The sequence below is a fragment of the Oncorhynchus mykiss genome, chromosome 30 (assembly GCF_057628025.1).
Source record: "Oncorhynchus mykiss isolate SJ-2025 chromosome 30, ASM5762802v1, whole genome shotgun sequence".
Taxonomy (NCBI): domain Eukaryota; kingdom Metazoa; phylum Chordata; class Actinopteri; order Salmoniformes; family Salmonidae; genus Oncorhynchus; species Oncorhynchus mykiss.
The window spans coordinates 25536772-25551265 of NC_143051.1; the positions used below are offsets into that span (position 1 = coordinate 25536772).

The 14494-nt window shown below is 45.4% G+C and overlaps 1 protein-coding gene across 14 annotated transcripts in view; it reads left to right on the plus strand.

Annotated features, from left to right (window-relative positions):
* The window catches only part of LOC110489412 (receptor-type tyrosine-protein phosphatase U), a 276455-nt gene that overhangs the window by 206659 nt on the left and 55302 nt on the right, over positions 1-14494 (plus strand). For all 14 annotated transcript variants that reach the window (XM_036970735.2, XM_036970740.2, XM_036970741.2 and 11 more), the window contains exons 12-15: positions 2445-2547; positions 3153-3444; positions 9763-9799; positions 14161-14299. In XM_036970735.2, the coding sequence (XP_036826630.1) occupies positions 2445-2547; positions 3153-3444; positions 9763-9799; positions 14161-14299 (571 nt within the window). The remainder of the gene's footprint in view (positions 1-2444; positions 2548-3152; positions 3445-9762; positions 9800-14160; positions 14300-14494) is intronic.

Below are 14494 nucleotides of genomic sequence, written 5' to 3' on the forward strand. Positions count from 1 at the left end.
GGCTCAGGACAGACGGGAGACTCTGGCGGCTCAGGACAGACGGGAGACTCTGGCGGCTCAGGACAGACGGGAGACTCTGGCAGCGCTGGGCAGGAGGAAGGCTCTGGCAGCGCTGGACAGGCGGGAGCACCTGTTGGGATAAAACGAAGAGACAGCCTGGTGTGGGGGGCTGCCACCAGAGGGCTGGTGCGTGGAGGTGGCACTGGATAGACCGGACCGTGCAGGCGCACTAGAGCTCTTGAGCACCGAGCCTGCCCAACCTTACCTGGTTGAAGGCTCCCGGTAGCCAGGCCAGTGCGGCGAGGTGGAATAGCCTGCACTGGGCTGTGCTGGCGAACCGGGGACACCATGCGTAAGGCTGGTGCCATGTACGCCGGCCCGAGGAGACGCACTGGAGACCAGATGCGTAAAGCCGGCTTCATGGCACCTGGCTCGATGCCCACTCTAGCCCGGCCGATACGAGGAGCTGGAATGTACCGCACCGGGCTATGCACACGCTCCACCGCATAACACGGTGCCTGCCCGGTCCCTCTCTCTCTCTGGTAAGCACGGGAAGTTGGCGCAGGTCTCCTACCTGGCTTCACCACACTCCCCGGAAATTTTTGGGGCTGCCTCTCGGGCTTCCAGCCACGCTGCCTTGCTGCCTCCTCATACCGGCACCTCTCTGCTTTCGCTGCCTCCAGCTCTGCTTTGGGGCGGCGATATTCCCCTGGCTGTGCCCAGGGTCCTTCGCCATCCAGAATCTCCTCCCAAGTCCATGAGTCCTGCGTTCTTTGCCGCTGCTGGCCGTTACCACGCTGCTTGGACCATTGTTGCTGGGTTATTCTGTCACGATCGTCGTAGTGAGGAGACCAAAGCGCAGCGTGATGTGAATACATCCTTTTTAATGATAGATGAAAACAAACACGAAGTACACTAAACAAACAAACAAAATATCAAAACGAACGTGACCGCTATAAATACTGAGTGCAAACATGCAACATCACATAGACAATAACCCACAAAATACCCAAAGAAGATGGCTGACTAAATATGGTTCCCAATCGATAAACGATAAACAGCTGCCTCTAATTGAGAACCAATCTAGGCGACCATAGACATACATAAACACCTAGTTGGTAAACAACCCCATAAACCTACAAACCCCTTGACAGTACAAAAACACATTCATCACCCATGTCACACCCTGACCTAACCAAAATATATAAAGAAAACAAAGAATACTCAGGTCAGGGCGTGACAAAACCGGTGCGCCTGGCATCTACTACCATCCCCCGTTCAGAGGCACTTACATTTTTTGTCTTCCCCATTCTCCCTCTGAATAGCACACATACACAATCCATGTCTCAATTGTCTCAAGGCTTGAAAATCCTTCTTTAACCTGTCTCCTCCTCTTCATCAACACTGATTGAAGTGGATTTAACAAGTGACATCAATAGGGGATCGTAGAGTTCACCTGCATTCACTTGGGTTCCATGTAGAACCTTTTGTGGAAAGGGTTTTACATGGAACCCAAAAGGGTTCTACTTGGAACCAAAAAACAGTTCTCCTATGGGGACAGCCAAAGAACCCTTTTTCTTCTGACCCAAAATGGAAAAACAACACCAGGTAGACTCCGCGATATGAGTAATTAATTTCCACAACAGCTAAGAGCGTTGAAGCGTGAGGCAAAACTTCTCCGCTGTTTTGGTGCCCTGGCTACCACGCTGGCAACAGCGTGAAAGGAACCTGTGCACATGCGCAGATAGTGTGTGACTGTGTGAGAGTGAAGTCTTGCATCCTTTAATTTCAGAGGCTGTTGGTTTAGCTGATTATTAATAATCTTTCTTTACTGTGAAAGCTGATGTTTTTTATTGGCTGGCTGCTCCTTTGCTAATTGTCTTTTAACGGTAAACAGAGACGGGAACACAATGTGTGTGTCTTCCCCATAGATGGGAGCTCACCAAGGAATGTTCCCGTCTGCAGTCCTGTTCAAGGGGGTGTGGCTGTGGGATGCATTGTAATTACAGGGGATTCTTATCGTCCCTGTGAATAATTATGGGAATGTCCTGCAGCTGTCTATGTGAATGAGTTTTATCCCACTTCCTGTGTTATATGTGATTGTTTTGTTACTTACTCCCTAATTTTCTATCTCTCTCTCTTTCTTTTAACATAATTTTCTATCTCTTTCTCTCTCATGTTCTATCTCTCGCTATCTCTCTCTTTCTCTTTCTTTCTCTCTTTCTTTCTTTCTCTCTCTTTCTTTTTCTCTCTCTCTCTCTCTCTTTCTCTTTCTTTCACTCACTCACTCACTCACTCACTCACTCACTCACTCACTCACTCACTCACTCACTCACTCACTCACTCACTCACACACACACACACACACACATACACACACTCACACACACACACTCTCCTGCTCTACCTCTTTATCTCCTCTCTCTCCCTTCCTCCTCTCTCAGCCCCAGTGTTTGACTATGAGGATGTCCCAGCCCCACTCAGTGAGTCAGAGAGCACCATCACGGTGCTGTTGAGACCAGCACTGGGCAGAGGAGCACCAGTCAGGTACAGTCACATTACTAATCACAGTAATAGGCCTCACACAACTGTCACTCATGTCTACCACTAGATAAATATATTCACTTGTATAACAAGAATGTTTTGAATAAATGTCATTGCTATTTGATTTGTGTTTCTTATTTTATTCCACCTTTTATTTAATCAGGAAGTGTCTTTGAGAACTTTTTTTTACAAGGGTGACCTTAAAGGGACAATCCGTAGTTGAAACGACAATAAAGTATTCTCCCCACCACTGTTTCGTTATAAAGCTGAGAGATGGGCCTGGCACTCTCACATTCATAGACCGAGCTATGGATGCAAGGACTGACCATCCATGATATCAAAATTAAAGTCTTAACCATGTTTTGAGGCTATAGAGTGTTACTTTTTTTACAAACATTGGAGTAGAACAACATTATATTTTGGGTTCTGATGGGGTACAACAGTTGAACAAAGCTCATGAGGCATTTTTAAGTTGAATTCTTTAAGAATCTATATAACTAATTTACAAGTCCAAAAATGGATGTAGCTAATGCAGATTTCCCCTTTAAGAGGGCCATTTGTTTCCAGCGTAGTTATCACCTATCAGTCTGTCATCCCTCTCCCCGCAGTGCGTACCAGGTGGTGGTAGTAGAAGAGGACGGTTCCAGGCGGGTCAGGAGGAGCAGGAGGAGGAGGAGGGAGCTGGGTAGCGGGTCAGACTGTTTCCCTGTGCCAGCGTCCCAGGTGGAGGCTCAGTCTAAGTCCCACTACTACACGGCTGAGCTTCCCCCCTCCAGTCTCCCTGAGGCCACTCCGTTCACCGTAGGGGACAACCACACCTATAACGGCTACTGGAACACTCCCCTGGACCCCTCCAAGAACTACCTGGTCTTCTTCCAGGCTATAAGCAACTTCAGAGGGGTGAGTTTATTGACCTGTCAATAAAGTCTGAGTCAAGTCTGGAGACTTTGTCAAACATGCCATAGGAGTAAGCAAGACAGCACGGACAGATCAGGGGACCAGGCTAAACTACAGTCCTTTGGGACAAATCAAGTGTTATTGAATTGAGAAGGTCAAACTGTAGCTGTAGGAGAGAAGTACTTCAGCTCTGAAACTCAGGCTGTTCTGGACTCTCTCTCTGTCTTTCTTTATTTCTTTCTTTCTTTCTGTCTTTCTTTCTTTCTTTCTTTCTCTCTCTGTCCCCTCTGAGCCTGCTGCCTAGAGGAAACTGAAATGAGACTTAAGGTAGATAAAAAGAGGAAGTAGTGGGCCAGGTGCTGTTTCAATCATAAAGCCCATATGGAGCTAAATGACTACAGTCTGGTCTGCCTGGCTTCAGCCTCTCAGAGAGTTGGATATCATGCATCATATATACAATATGACCATATGACTCTGGTAGCTGCATATTTATTTAAAAAGTGTTTAGTAAAAGGTGTGCGCCAATGCGGTTTGGAAACTGCGTCTTCAGTCGTTGTACTGCAATCGCCTGGGTCAAAATGCATCAGAGAGAGTCCCAGAGCAGAACCGGTCAAACACGTGCTTCCTACCTGGTTGCTAGGATTCAGTAGGGGAAAAGCACCACAGGTTAGAAGGTTCCATAGGTTGTAATGCTGGAATGACTAACTTCCCTTGGCTGTAATGTCAAGGACTTATCCTCAGTGTGTGTCTGTCTTCTGAATCACACTCTGACTCAATCTCTTGTGTGTCTCAACTATCGATCATTAAAGCTAATACTGAACCCTTTGACGTCAGTGGCTTGCAATTCTAATGACTCCGCCGTCCTGTGTGTGTGTGTGTGTGTCATTATGACTCTGTATAACGATTATAGTTGTACGTTTACCTACCTCTTAGAGCACTCTTATAGTTGTACGTTTACCTACCTCTTAGAGCACTCTTAGCCACCGTTCTATTCCATTCTGACAAAGCAGCTCGTAAGATTGGAATATTCTAATTCATGTATATTAGTGTTTCTCTGTCTGCCCTGCGAGCAATTTTATCTCAATCTGTTTATAAAACTTCTCTATTCAAATCAGCCTGGACTTGCGGTGTGTGTGTGTGTGTGTGTGTGTATTTGCTGGCTCTGCAAAAAAAGGGAAGCAAATCATTTTTTGACAATTATTCAGGATAATTAGCTGTAGATTTCCAGAACCATGGCTCTGAGAGCTGCTGCTGCCACTGAATGGAACTGTAATTGCTTTGACGGATGTCTTTACTGGAGCTTGAAATACAGCAAGATTGGTGCAATCAGTTCTTTATAAAACACAGAAGTGCTCAGACACATACCCACACACACATACACATCACACACACATCACAAACACACTCCTACAGACACTGAGTCACGTGGCCGTGGCTTGCTATATAAAACAAGCAGACGGGCATCGAGGCATTCAGTTACTGTTTGATTGAATGTTAGAATGGGCAAAGAGTGAGCTAAGCGACTTTGAGCGTGGTATGATCACAGGTGCCAGGCCCGCCGGTTCCAGCATGTCAGAAACGCACGACAGTAGTGTTAACAGAGAATGGGCCGACAAACAATAAACATCCAGACAGCGGCAGTCCTGTGGGTGAAAACGTTGACGAGAGGTGGAAGGAGAATTTCTTTACATTTTTTTTATTTTTTATTTCACCCTTATTTAACCAGGTAGGCTAGTTGAGAACAAGTTCTCATTTACAACTCCGAACTGGCCAAGATAAACCAAAGCAGCGCAACACAAACAACAGCACAGAGTTACACATGGAATAAACAAACATACAGTCAATAATACAATAGAAAAAGTCTGTGTGCAAATGAGGTAGGATAAGGGAGGTAAAGCAATAAATAGGCAAGAGTGGTGAAATAATTACAATATAGCAATGAAACACTGGAGTGATTGATGTGCAGAAGATGAGTGTGCACGTAGAGATACTGGGATGCAAAGGAGCAAAATAAATAATATAACAGTATGGAGATGAGGTAGTTGGATGGGCTATTTACAGATGGGCTATTTACAGGTGCAGTGATCTGTGAGGTGCTCTGACAGCTGGTGCTTAAAATTAGTGAGGGAGATATGAGTCTCCAGCTTCAGTGATTTTTGCAGTTCGTTCCAGTCATTGGCAGCAGAGAACTGGAAGGAGAGGAAATTAGGAATTGGCTTTGGGGGTGACCAGTGAAATATACCTGCTGGAGCGCGTGCTACGGGTGGGTGCTGCTATGGTGACCAGTGAGCTGAGATAAGGTGGGGCTTTACCAAGCAAAGACTTATAGGTGACCTGGAGCAAGTGGGTTTGGCGACGAATATGAAGCGAGGGCCAGCCAACGAGAGCATACAGGTCACAGTGGTGGGTAGTATATGGGGCTTTGGTGAGAAAACAGATGGCACTGTGATAGACTGCATCCAATTTGCTGAGTGTTGGAGGCTATTTTGTAAATGACATCGCCAAAGTCTAGGATCGGTAGGATAGTCAGTTTTACAAGGGTATGTTTGGCAGCATGAGTGAAGAATGCTTTCTTGCGAAACAGGAAGCCGATTCTAGATTTAATTTTTGATTGGAGATGCTTAACTTCTTGGCACACCCATCCCATCAGCGGGATCATTTTCGTCAACATCCACTGAATTGCAAAACGCCAAATTCAAATTAATTTACTATATTTAATTTTCTTGAAATCACAAGTGCAATATAACAAAACACAGCTTAGCTTGTTGTTAATCCACCTGGTGTGTCAGATTTCAAAAAAGCTTTTCGTGGGAAGGTATCCAAGCGTTTATGTTAGGACATCTCTCTCAGCAGACAAAACATTACAAACAGCTAGCAGCAAAGTAGATTGGTCACGAAAGTCAGAAAAGCAATAAAGGGAATCGCTTGCCTTTGATGATCTTTGGATGTTTGCACTCACGAGACTCCCAGTTACACAATAAATGTTCCTTTTGTTCCATAAAGATTATTTTTAAATCCAAAAACCTCCATTTGGTTGGCGCGTTTTGTTCAGAAATCCAAAGGCTCCAGCGGTCACGACGGGGCAGAGGAAAATTCCAAATAGTATCCGTAAAGTTCGTAGAAACATGTCAAATGTTTTTTTTAAATCCATCCTCAGGTTGTTTTTACAATAAATAATCGATAATATTTCAACCGGACCGTAGCTTTTTCAAAAGGAGTGAGAGAAAAAATGTCTGCTCCAAGCTGCAAGGGCATGCAAAACTCTGCTGGCACCCAGTCATCCACTGACGCGATGTGATCTTTCTCGCTCATTCTTCAGAATAAAAGCCTGAAACTATGTCTAAAGACTGGTCACACCATGTGGAAGCCATAGGAAAAGGAATCTGGTTGATATCCCTTTAAATGTAGGGAAGGCATGCAATGGAACAGGGAGCTTTCAAAATAGAAGGCACTTCCTCTTTGGATTTTCCTCAGGTTTTCGCCTGCAATATCAGTTCTGTTATACTCACAGACAATATTTTTGACAGTTTTGGAAACTTTAGATTGTTTTATATCCTAATCTGCCAATTATATGCATTTTCTAGTTTCTGGGCCTGAGAAATAGGCAGTTTCATTTGGGTATGTTTTTCATCCAAACATCAAATACTGCCCCTACACTCAACAGGTTAATGTGAGTCTGGAAGGAGAGTTTACAGTTTAACCAGATACCTAGGTATTTGTTGTTGTCCACATATTCTAAGTGAGAACTGTCCAGAGTAGTGATGCTGGACAGGCGGGCAGGTGCGGGCAGCGATTGGTTGAAGAGCATGCATTTAGTTTTACTTGCAGTTAAGAGCAGTTGGAGGCAACGGAAGGAGAGTTGTATGGCATTGAAGCTCTTCTGGAGGTTAGTTAACACAGTGTCCAAAGAGGGGCCAGAAGTATTCAGAATGGTGTCGTCTGCGTAGAGGTGGATCAGAGAATCACCAGCAGCAAGAGCGACATCATTGATGTATACAGAGAAGAGAGTCGACCCGAGGATTGAAACCTGTGGTAACCCCCATAGAGATTGCCAGAGGTCCGGACAACAGCCCTCCGATTTGACACACTGAACTCTATCAGAGAAGTAGTTGGTGAACCAGGCGAAGCAGTCATTTGAGAAACCAAGGCGGTTGAGTCTGCCGATAAGAATGTGGTGATTGACTGAGTCGAAAGCCTTGGCCAGGTCGATGAATACAGCTGCACAGTATTGTCTCTTATCGATGGCGGTTGTGATATCGTTTAGGACCTTGAGCGTGGCTGAGGTGCACCCATGACCAGCTCGAAAACCAGATTGCATAGCAGAGAAGGTACGGTGGGATTCTAAATGGTCGGTGATCTGTTTGTTAACTTGCATTTCGAAGACATTAGAAAGGCAGGGTAGGAAAGATATAGGTCTGTAGCAGTTTGGGTCTAGAGTGTCAGCTTTCCAGTCTTTGGGGATCTCAGACGATACGAAAGAGAGGTAGAACAGGCTAGTAATAGGGGTTGCAACAATTTCGGCTGATAATTTTAGAAAGAGAGGGTCCAGATTGTCTAGCCCGGCTGATTTGTAGGGGTCCAGATTTTGCAGCTCTTGCAGAACATTAGCTATCTGGATTTGGGTGAAGGAGAAATGGGTAGGCTTGGATAAGTTGCTGTGGGGGTGCAGGGCTGTTTACTGGGGTAGGGGTAGCCAGGTGGAAAACATGCCGTAGAAAAATGCTTATTGAAATTCTAAATCATCATGGATTTATCGGTGTGTGCAAGAATGTGCAAGCCAGCAGGCGGGCTACAAACAGGCAAATAACGGCACAGTACAACAGTGGTGTGCAGAAAGGCATCTCTGAACGCACAACGTAGAGCACCAAAGCAGGTTCCACTCCTATCAGCTACAAACAAGAAGAAGCGGCTCCAGTGGGCATGCCATCCCCAACACTGGACAATTGAGGAGCGGAAAACCATTGCCTGGTCCGACGATTCCCGGTTCCTGTTGCGTCATGCTGACGGCAGAGTCAGGATTTGGCCAAGCAGCATGAGTCCATGGCCCCATCCTGCCTTGTGTACAGGCTGGTGGCGGTGGTGTACTGGTGTGAGGACGTTTTCCTTTGCACATTGATATTATTTTAGCAACATGCCCCAGAGAATTCAGTATGTTCTGAAGGCAAAGGGGGGTTCGACCCGGTACTAGATGGGTGTACCGAATAAACTGGCCACGGAGTGTATATAATCTGTCAGTGTCTTTTGCTGTGTCCGTCACATATTTTGACAGAATTTCCAAACCAACCTTGCAAAAAACTACTAAATAGTTTTGATACAAATCTTTTGACCCTTTTCCCAATTCTCTATTGATGCAATATTAAAGATATTAAACAGCGTAGTCAGCTGCCGCTTCTTGAAATGCTTCTGTCCACTATTGGATCTGCTGGTTAATTTCCTGTCAATGTAGTTATCAACCGTAACCATCTTCTGCTACCAGCTACCTGTCACTCAACCTGTGATATCGGCTAGAAATATTGGCATCATATCTGAGGATCATTCTATAAATAACATCAGAACATAGCAGGCAGGGAGGTGTCATCAGCAGTCAGTAGGATACTATGGCTAAGTCCAACATTCTATTTTGACCAGGGTCATAAGCAGTGTACTATGTATGGAATAGGGTGCCATTTTGGATCCACTCTGTTTAAATGCCAAAAGGGGCTGTCTCAGAGTCAGGTCAACCTTGACAGAGGACAAGATGACACATGATATATCAGCAGGTGGGGCTGTAATAACCTGTGAATTGTGGGTAAATACAACTGACTAAGAGGTGGGTGGATACAGATCCACCCAGAACAGGTTTTCAATTAAAAAAGGCAATTTCGCAGGCGCTGAGGTGAAAGGGTTCTGACTCCAATATCAGAGCTCCGATTAGATTAGCATAATTGCCCCCCTTGTATAAAACCTGATTTAGCATGTGCTAATCTTAATTTGACAATGTGTCTCTGGTATCGCTGTGATGGGCTAGCTAGGTGGAGGGTTAGGAGGGGGGCATGTGTGTAATGGGTTGGGTGGGCCAGGGGTCCGGATGTTGTTGATGAGAACAGAGGACAGGTCACTCACAATCACATTTAAAATTAGATGTCATCTGCTTTCTTCCCTGACTGAGTTTTTTAATTAGCTAGTTTGCACTTTACCACACAGAGGTGGACTCGGTGACTAAGACACACACAGATACACACAAGCTCTGACACCTGTTCTATGCTTATAAATAGGTGTTTGATGTGTTTTATTTTTTCTTGTGGTTATCCCATGCTAATGAACCTCCCATTCTTGTTTCAGGAGACGAGAATGAACTGCATCCGGATTGCCCGTAAAGGTACATTCAGATCGTTCCCTTCTATCTTCATTATTGAGAGGCTTTGAGAAATAGACTACATAAGAATGCTTTCTGGCAAAGCAGTGTTTACATGTTCTGTGCTTCATGATGTTTCACAGACACTCTGATGCGTTTTGAAAGATGAAGCTGAGAGAGAGCGAGAGAGAGAGGGGAGAGAGCGAGAGAGGGGGGAGAGAGTGTGAGAGAGAGGGGGGGAGAGACCCTGTAGAAATTAGATTCCTTCTTCTCCCTTCTTTCTCTCTTCCTGCATTCTTTCTGTTATTTGATGCATCCTGACATCAAGAGCACACTAGAGAAGGAAGCCCTGTAGAAATTGGATTCCTTCCTCTCCCTACTCTCTCTCTCTCTCTCTCTCTCCCTGCACTCTGTTATTTGAAGCGTCCTGACATCAAAGAGTCTCTCTTCGCCATTGTCTGCTGGCACTACACCCCATCAGGACAGAGGATCTGTGTGTGTGTTCAGAGGATGGTTCTCAGAAGCATATTTATAATACCCTTAATTTGGTACGTGGTGGTGACAAGGTGGCATGGTGGAAGGAGGAAGGGAGAGAGGAGAGATTGGTGCTGTTCCAGTTTCTGTGGTGGTGGGAAAGAGAGGTTCAGGAGGCAGGGTACTCTGGCATTCTTTATTTTTTACACACACACACACACACACACACACACACACACACTCTCGTTCTGTCTTTGCTTGTCTTATTGTCTGTCTGTCCGCCTCAAGCTTCTTCTCTCACTCTCTCATTATACAACCTTTCTTTATCTCTCTCTAACACGCCCACACACATGCACACATATAACATGTTCCTCTCACACATTTATTTTCCCCTCTCTCTTTCACTCCCCCGTCTCCCTCTTTCACCCCCCCCTCTCTCTCTTTCACTCCCCCCTCTCTCCCTCTCCCTTTCACTCCCCCTCTCTCCCTCTTTCACCCCCCACTCTCTCTCTTTCACTCCCCCCTCACTCTCTCTCTTTCACTCCCCCCTCTCTCCCTCTCCCTTTCACTCCCCCTCTCTCCCTCTTTCACCCCCCTCTCTCTCTCTTTCACTCCCCCCTCTCTCCCTCTCCCTTTCACTCCCCCTCTCTCCCTCTCTCTTTCACTCTCTCTCTGTGACTGCGTAATGAAAGGATAGAGCTCATGTCAAGTGTGAAGCAGGGAGACCGATGGGGAAAGAGACGGGCCGCTTAAGGCAAAACCGTTACAATTATTGACATGTTGAGGAAGTGTATGCTGGCGACGGTGTCTCAAAATGGACAAACGGTACTATTGCTGCTTTTTTTCTAGTTTTTGAAGCGAAGGCCATTGAAGGGAGTGCGCAAGCACACTCGTTCGGTTCAGCTAGCCAAGGAGGCTAGGCGCCAGCCAAATTGATGCATGCTGATGTCTTTAGAAGACTAGTGTCACACCTCAGGTGTTCCAGGCTGACACCAGCACAATATCTGATTAATGACATACTAACACTGGCAGATGAAGATAAAATGTATGTCCTGTCCGTCCCACCACCTTTCGTTCCTCCTCCCACCATCCTAATCTTTTTTCTCACACACATTCTCTCATAGATTCTCTCTCCACTTACTCTCTCTGTCTCTCCCTCCACCTTTCCTCCATGCAGAAAGTTTTAGTGGTGTAAACTTTTGCATGACAACGTGCTTCCTACAGCAGGAGTCAATAAGAACACAGTGATTCACACACACATTAGTAAAGTGGACTTGGAGACTGCAGAGAGAGCCAGCTAGCTAGCAGAGCTACAATCATCTGCAATCCAGATTTCAGCAGGCCACACTCTGTTTTCCTGAACAGGCTTTTAAGGCTCAGGCAAAATTACCCACCATGCCGACAAAATATTATGCCTTAGTGGGAGGGAGAGAAGAAAACATGGATGCTATTCAAATTGGTTGTGCTGTAGCTAACTGGTAGAAAGGGATTGAGAGAGAGTGAGCAAAACAGAGAGAGAGAGATGGTAAACGAGAGAGAGATGGCAAAAGAGAGATTTTTTAAATGGTAAGTGAGCTGACGGAGAAAGGACCACATCCAGCTGAAAGGATAGAAGGACGGATGGTGAAAATAGGTAGCTCATTGGTTTTGGCTTTGTGCCTCCAGTGATAGACCATTTCATTCACTTTCCTTTTTGTTTACCCATCAGAGAGAAGACTTTTAATTAAGCGTGTGCCTGCAGGTGTACAGGATTATAATTCTCAACCAATTCTTTCTCTAGTCGGTCAATAAACATTTCTGGAAAATGACACCACGGAAGCTCTAAATTCACCATGAGAGAGATGTCATGCTGTTATAGCTCTGATGGAAATGTAGAGACACAATGAACACTGTGAGACTATGACATAGTGGGGCAAAAAAGTATTTAGTCAGCCACCAATTGTGCAAGTTATGAGCAAAAGTTATTGTGCAAAAGATGAGAGAGGCCTGTAATTTTAATCATGGGTACACTTCAACTAAAGAAAATCAAGAAAATCACATTGTAGGATGTTTTATGAATTTATTTGCAAATTATGGTAGAAAATAAGTATTTGGTCAATAACAAAAGTTTATCTCAATACTTTGTTATATACCCTTTGTTGGCAATGACAGAGTTCAAACGTTTTCACACACTTTTGCTGGTATTTTGGCCCATTCCTCCATGCAGATCTCCTCTAGAGCAGTGATGTTTTGGGGCTGTTGCTGGGCAACACGGACTTTCAACTCCCTCCAAAGATTTTCTATGGGGTTGAGACCTGGAGACTGGCTAGGCCACTCCAGGACCTTGAAATGCTTCTTACGAAGCCACTCCTTCGTTGCCCGGGCGGTGTGTTTGGGATCATTGTCATGCTGAAAGACCCAGCCACGTTTCATCTTCAATGCCCTTGCTGATTGAAGGAGGTTTTCACTCAAAATCTCACGATACATGGCCACATTCATTCTTTCCTTTACACGGATCAGTTGTCCTGGTCCCTTTGCAAAAAAACAGCCCCAAAGCATGACGTTTCCACCACCATGCTTCACAGTAGGTATGGTGTTCTTTGGAAGCAACTCAGCATTCTTTGTCCTCCAAACACGACGAGTTGAGTTTTTACCAAAAAGTTATATTTTGGTTTCATCTGACCATATGACATTCTCCCAATCTTCTTCTGGATCATCCAAATGCTCTCTAGCAAACTTCAGACGGGCCTGGACATGTACTGGCTTAAGCAGGGAGACACGCCTGGCACTGCAGGATTTGAGTCCCTGGCGGCGTAGTGTGTTACTGATGGTAGGCTTTGTTACTTTGGTCCCAGCTCTCTGCAGGTCATTTACTAGGTCCCCCCGTGTGGTTCTGGGATTTTTGCTCACCGTTCTTGTGATCATTTCGACCCCACGGGGTGAGATCTTGCGTGGAGCCCCAGATCGAGGGAGATTATCAGTGGTCTTGTATGTCTTCCATTTCCTAATAATTGCTCCCACAGTTGATTTCTTCAAACCAAGCTGCTTACCTATTGCAGATTCAGTCTTCCCAGCCTGGTGCAGGTCTACAATTTTGTTTCTGGTGTCCTTTGACAGCTCTTTGGTCTTGGCCATAGTGGAGTTTGGAGTGTGACTGTTTGAGGTTGTGGACAGGTGTCTTTTATACTGATAACAAGTTCAAACAGGTGCCATTAATACAGGTAACGAGTGGAGGACAGAGGAGCCTCTTAAAGAAGAAGTTACAGGTCTGTGAGAGCCAGAAATCTTGCTTGTTTGTAGGTGACCAAATACTTATTTTCCACCATAATTTGCAAATAAATTCATTAAAAATCCTACAATGTGATTTTCTGGATTTTTTTCTCATTTTGTCTGTCATAGTTGAAGTGTACCTATGATGAAAATTACAGGCCTCTCTCATCTTTTTAAGTGGGAGAACTTGCACAATTGGTGGCTGACTAAATACTTTTTTGCCCCACAGTATGTGCATAGAAAATGGTTGACTCAATGAACTTCCAGCTAGCTATTAGCTGAGGTAATTGGTGTGTTTTCTAAACATGTAGGCCAAGTCTGTCTTTCCACCCTGGCTGCACCAACTGTCGCTGGTTAGTTAGCGGCTTAAAATCTTCTTCCTTATCCAAGCCTGTTACCTATTATGGAACATAGTCAGGGACAAAGGCAGAGCTGCACTTCACTACCATGCATTATCTCTTCATCTCTCTCGCTCGCTCCCTCCCTCCCTCCCTTCCCCTCTCTCCATACCCCCCCCCCCTCCCTAATACAGTCTTGTGGTATACAGAAGACTATCACTCTAACTTGTCTCTCCTTTGTAGCTGCCTGTAAGGACCATAAAAGGGGTCTGTTCAGCTGGCTTTAGTTCAGCAGGCTAACACAGTGTTGTCTCTCCCCTGTAGGTGCCTGTAAGGATCATAAGAGGACCCTGGAGGTGTCCCAACATGCAGAGGACATGGGTCTGATCTTGGGGGCCTGTGCTGGGGGACTGGTGGTCCTTATTCTGCTGCTGGGGGCCATCGTCATCGTCGTCAAGAAGGGGTAAGTGGAGGGGTAGGGGTATGGGTGAGTGGAGGGGTGTGTGTGTGTGTGTGTGTGTGTGTGTGTGTGTGTGTGTAACGGTGATTCTGATCATGAGGTGGTCCAGAGAGCTGCCTGTGACTAAATGCATCCTATTAGGGAAGGAATTTCTCTATCACCTCTTGGCAGGCTTAGTCCAACTCCATTCAATTAGGA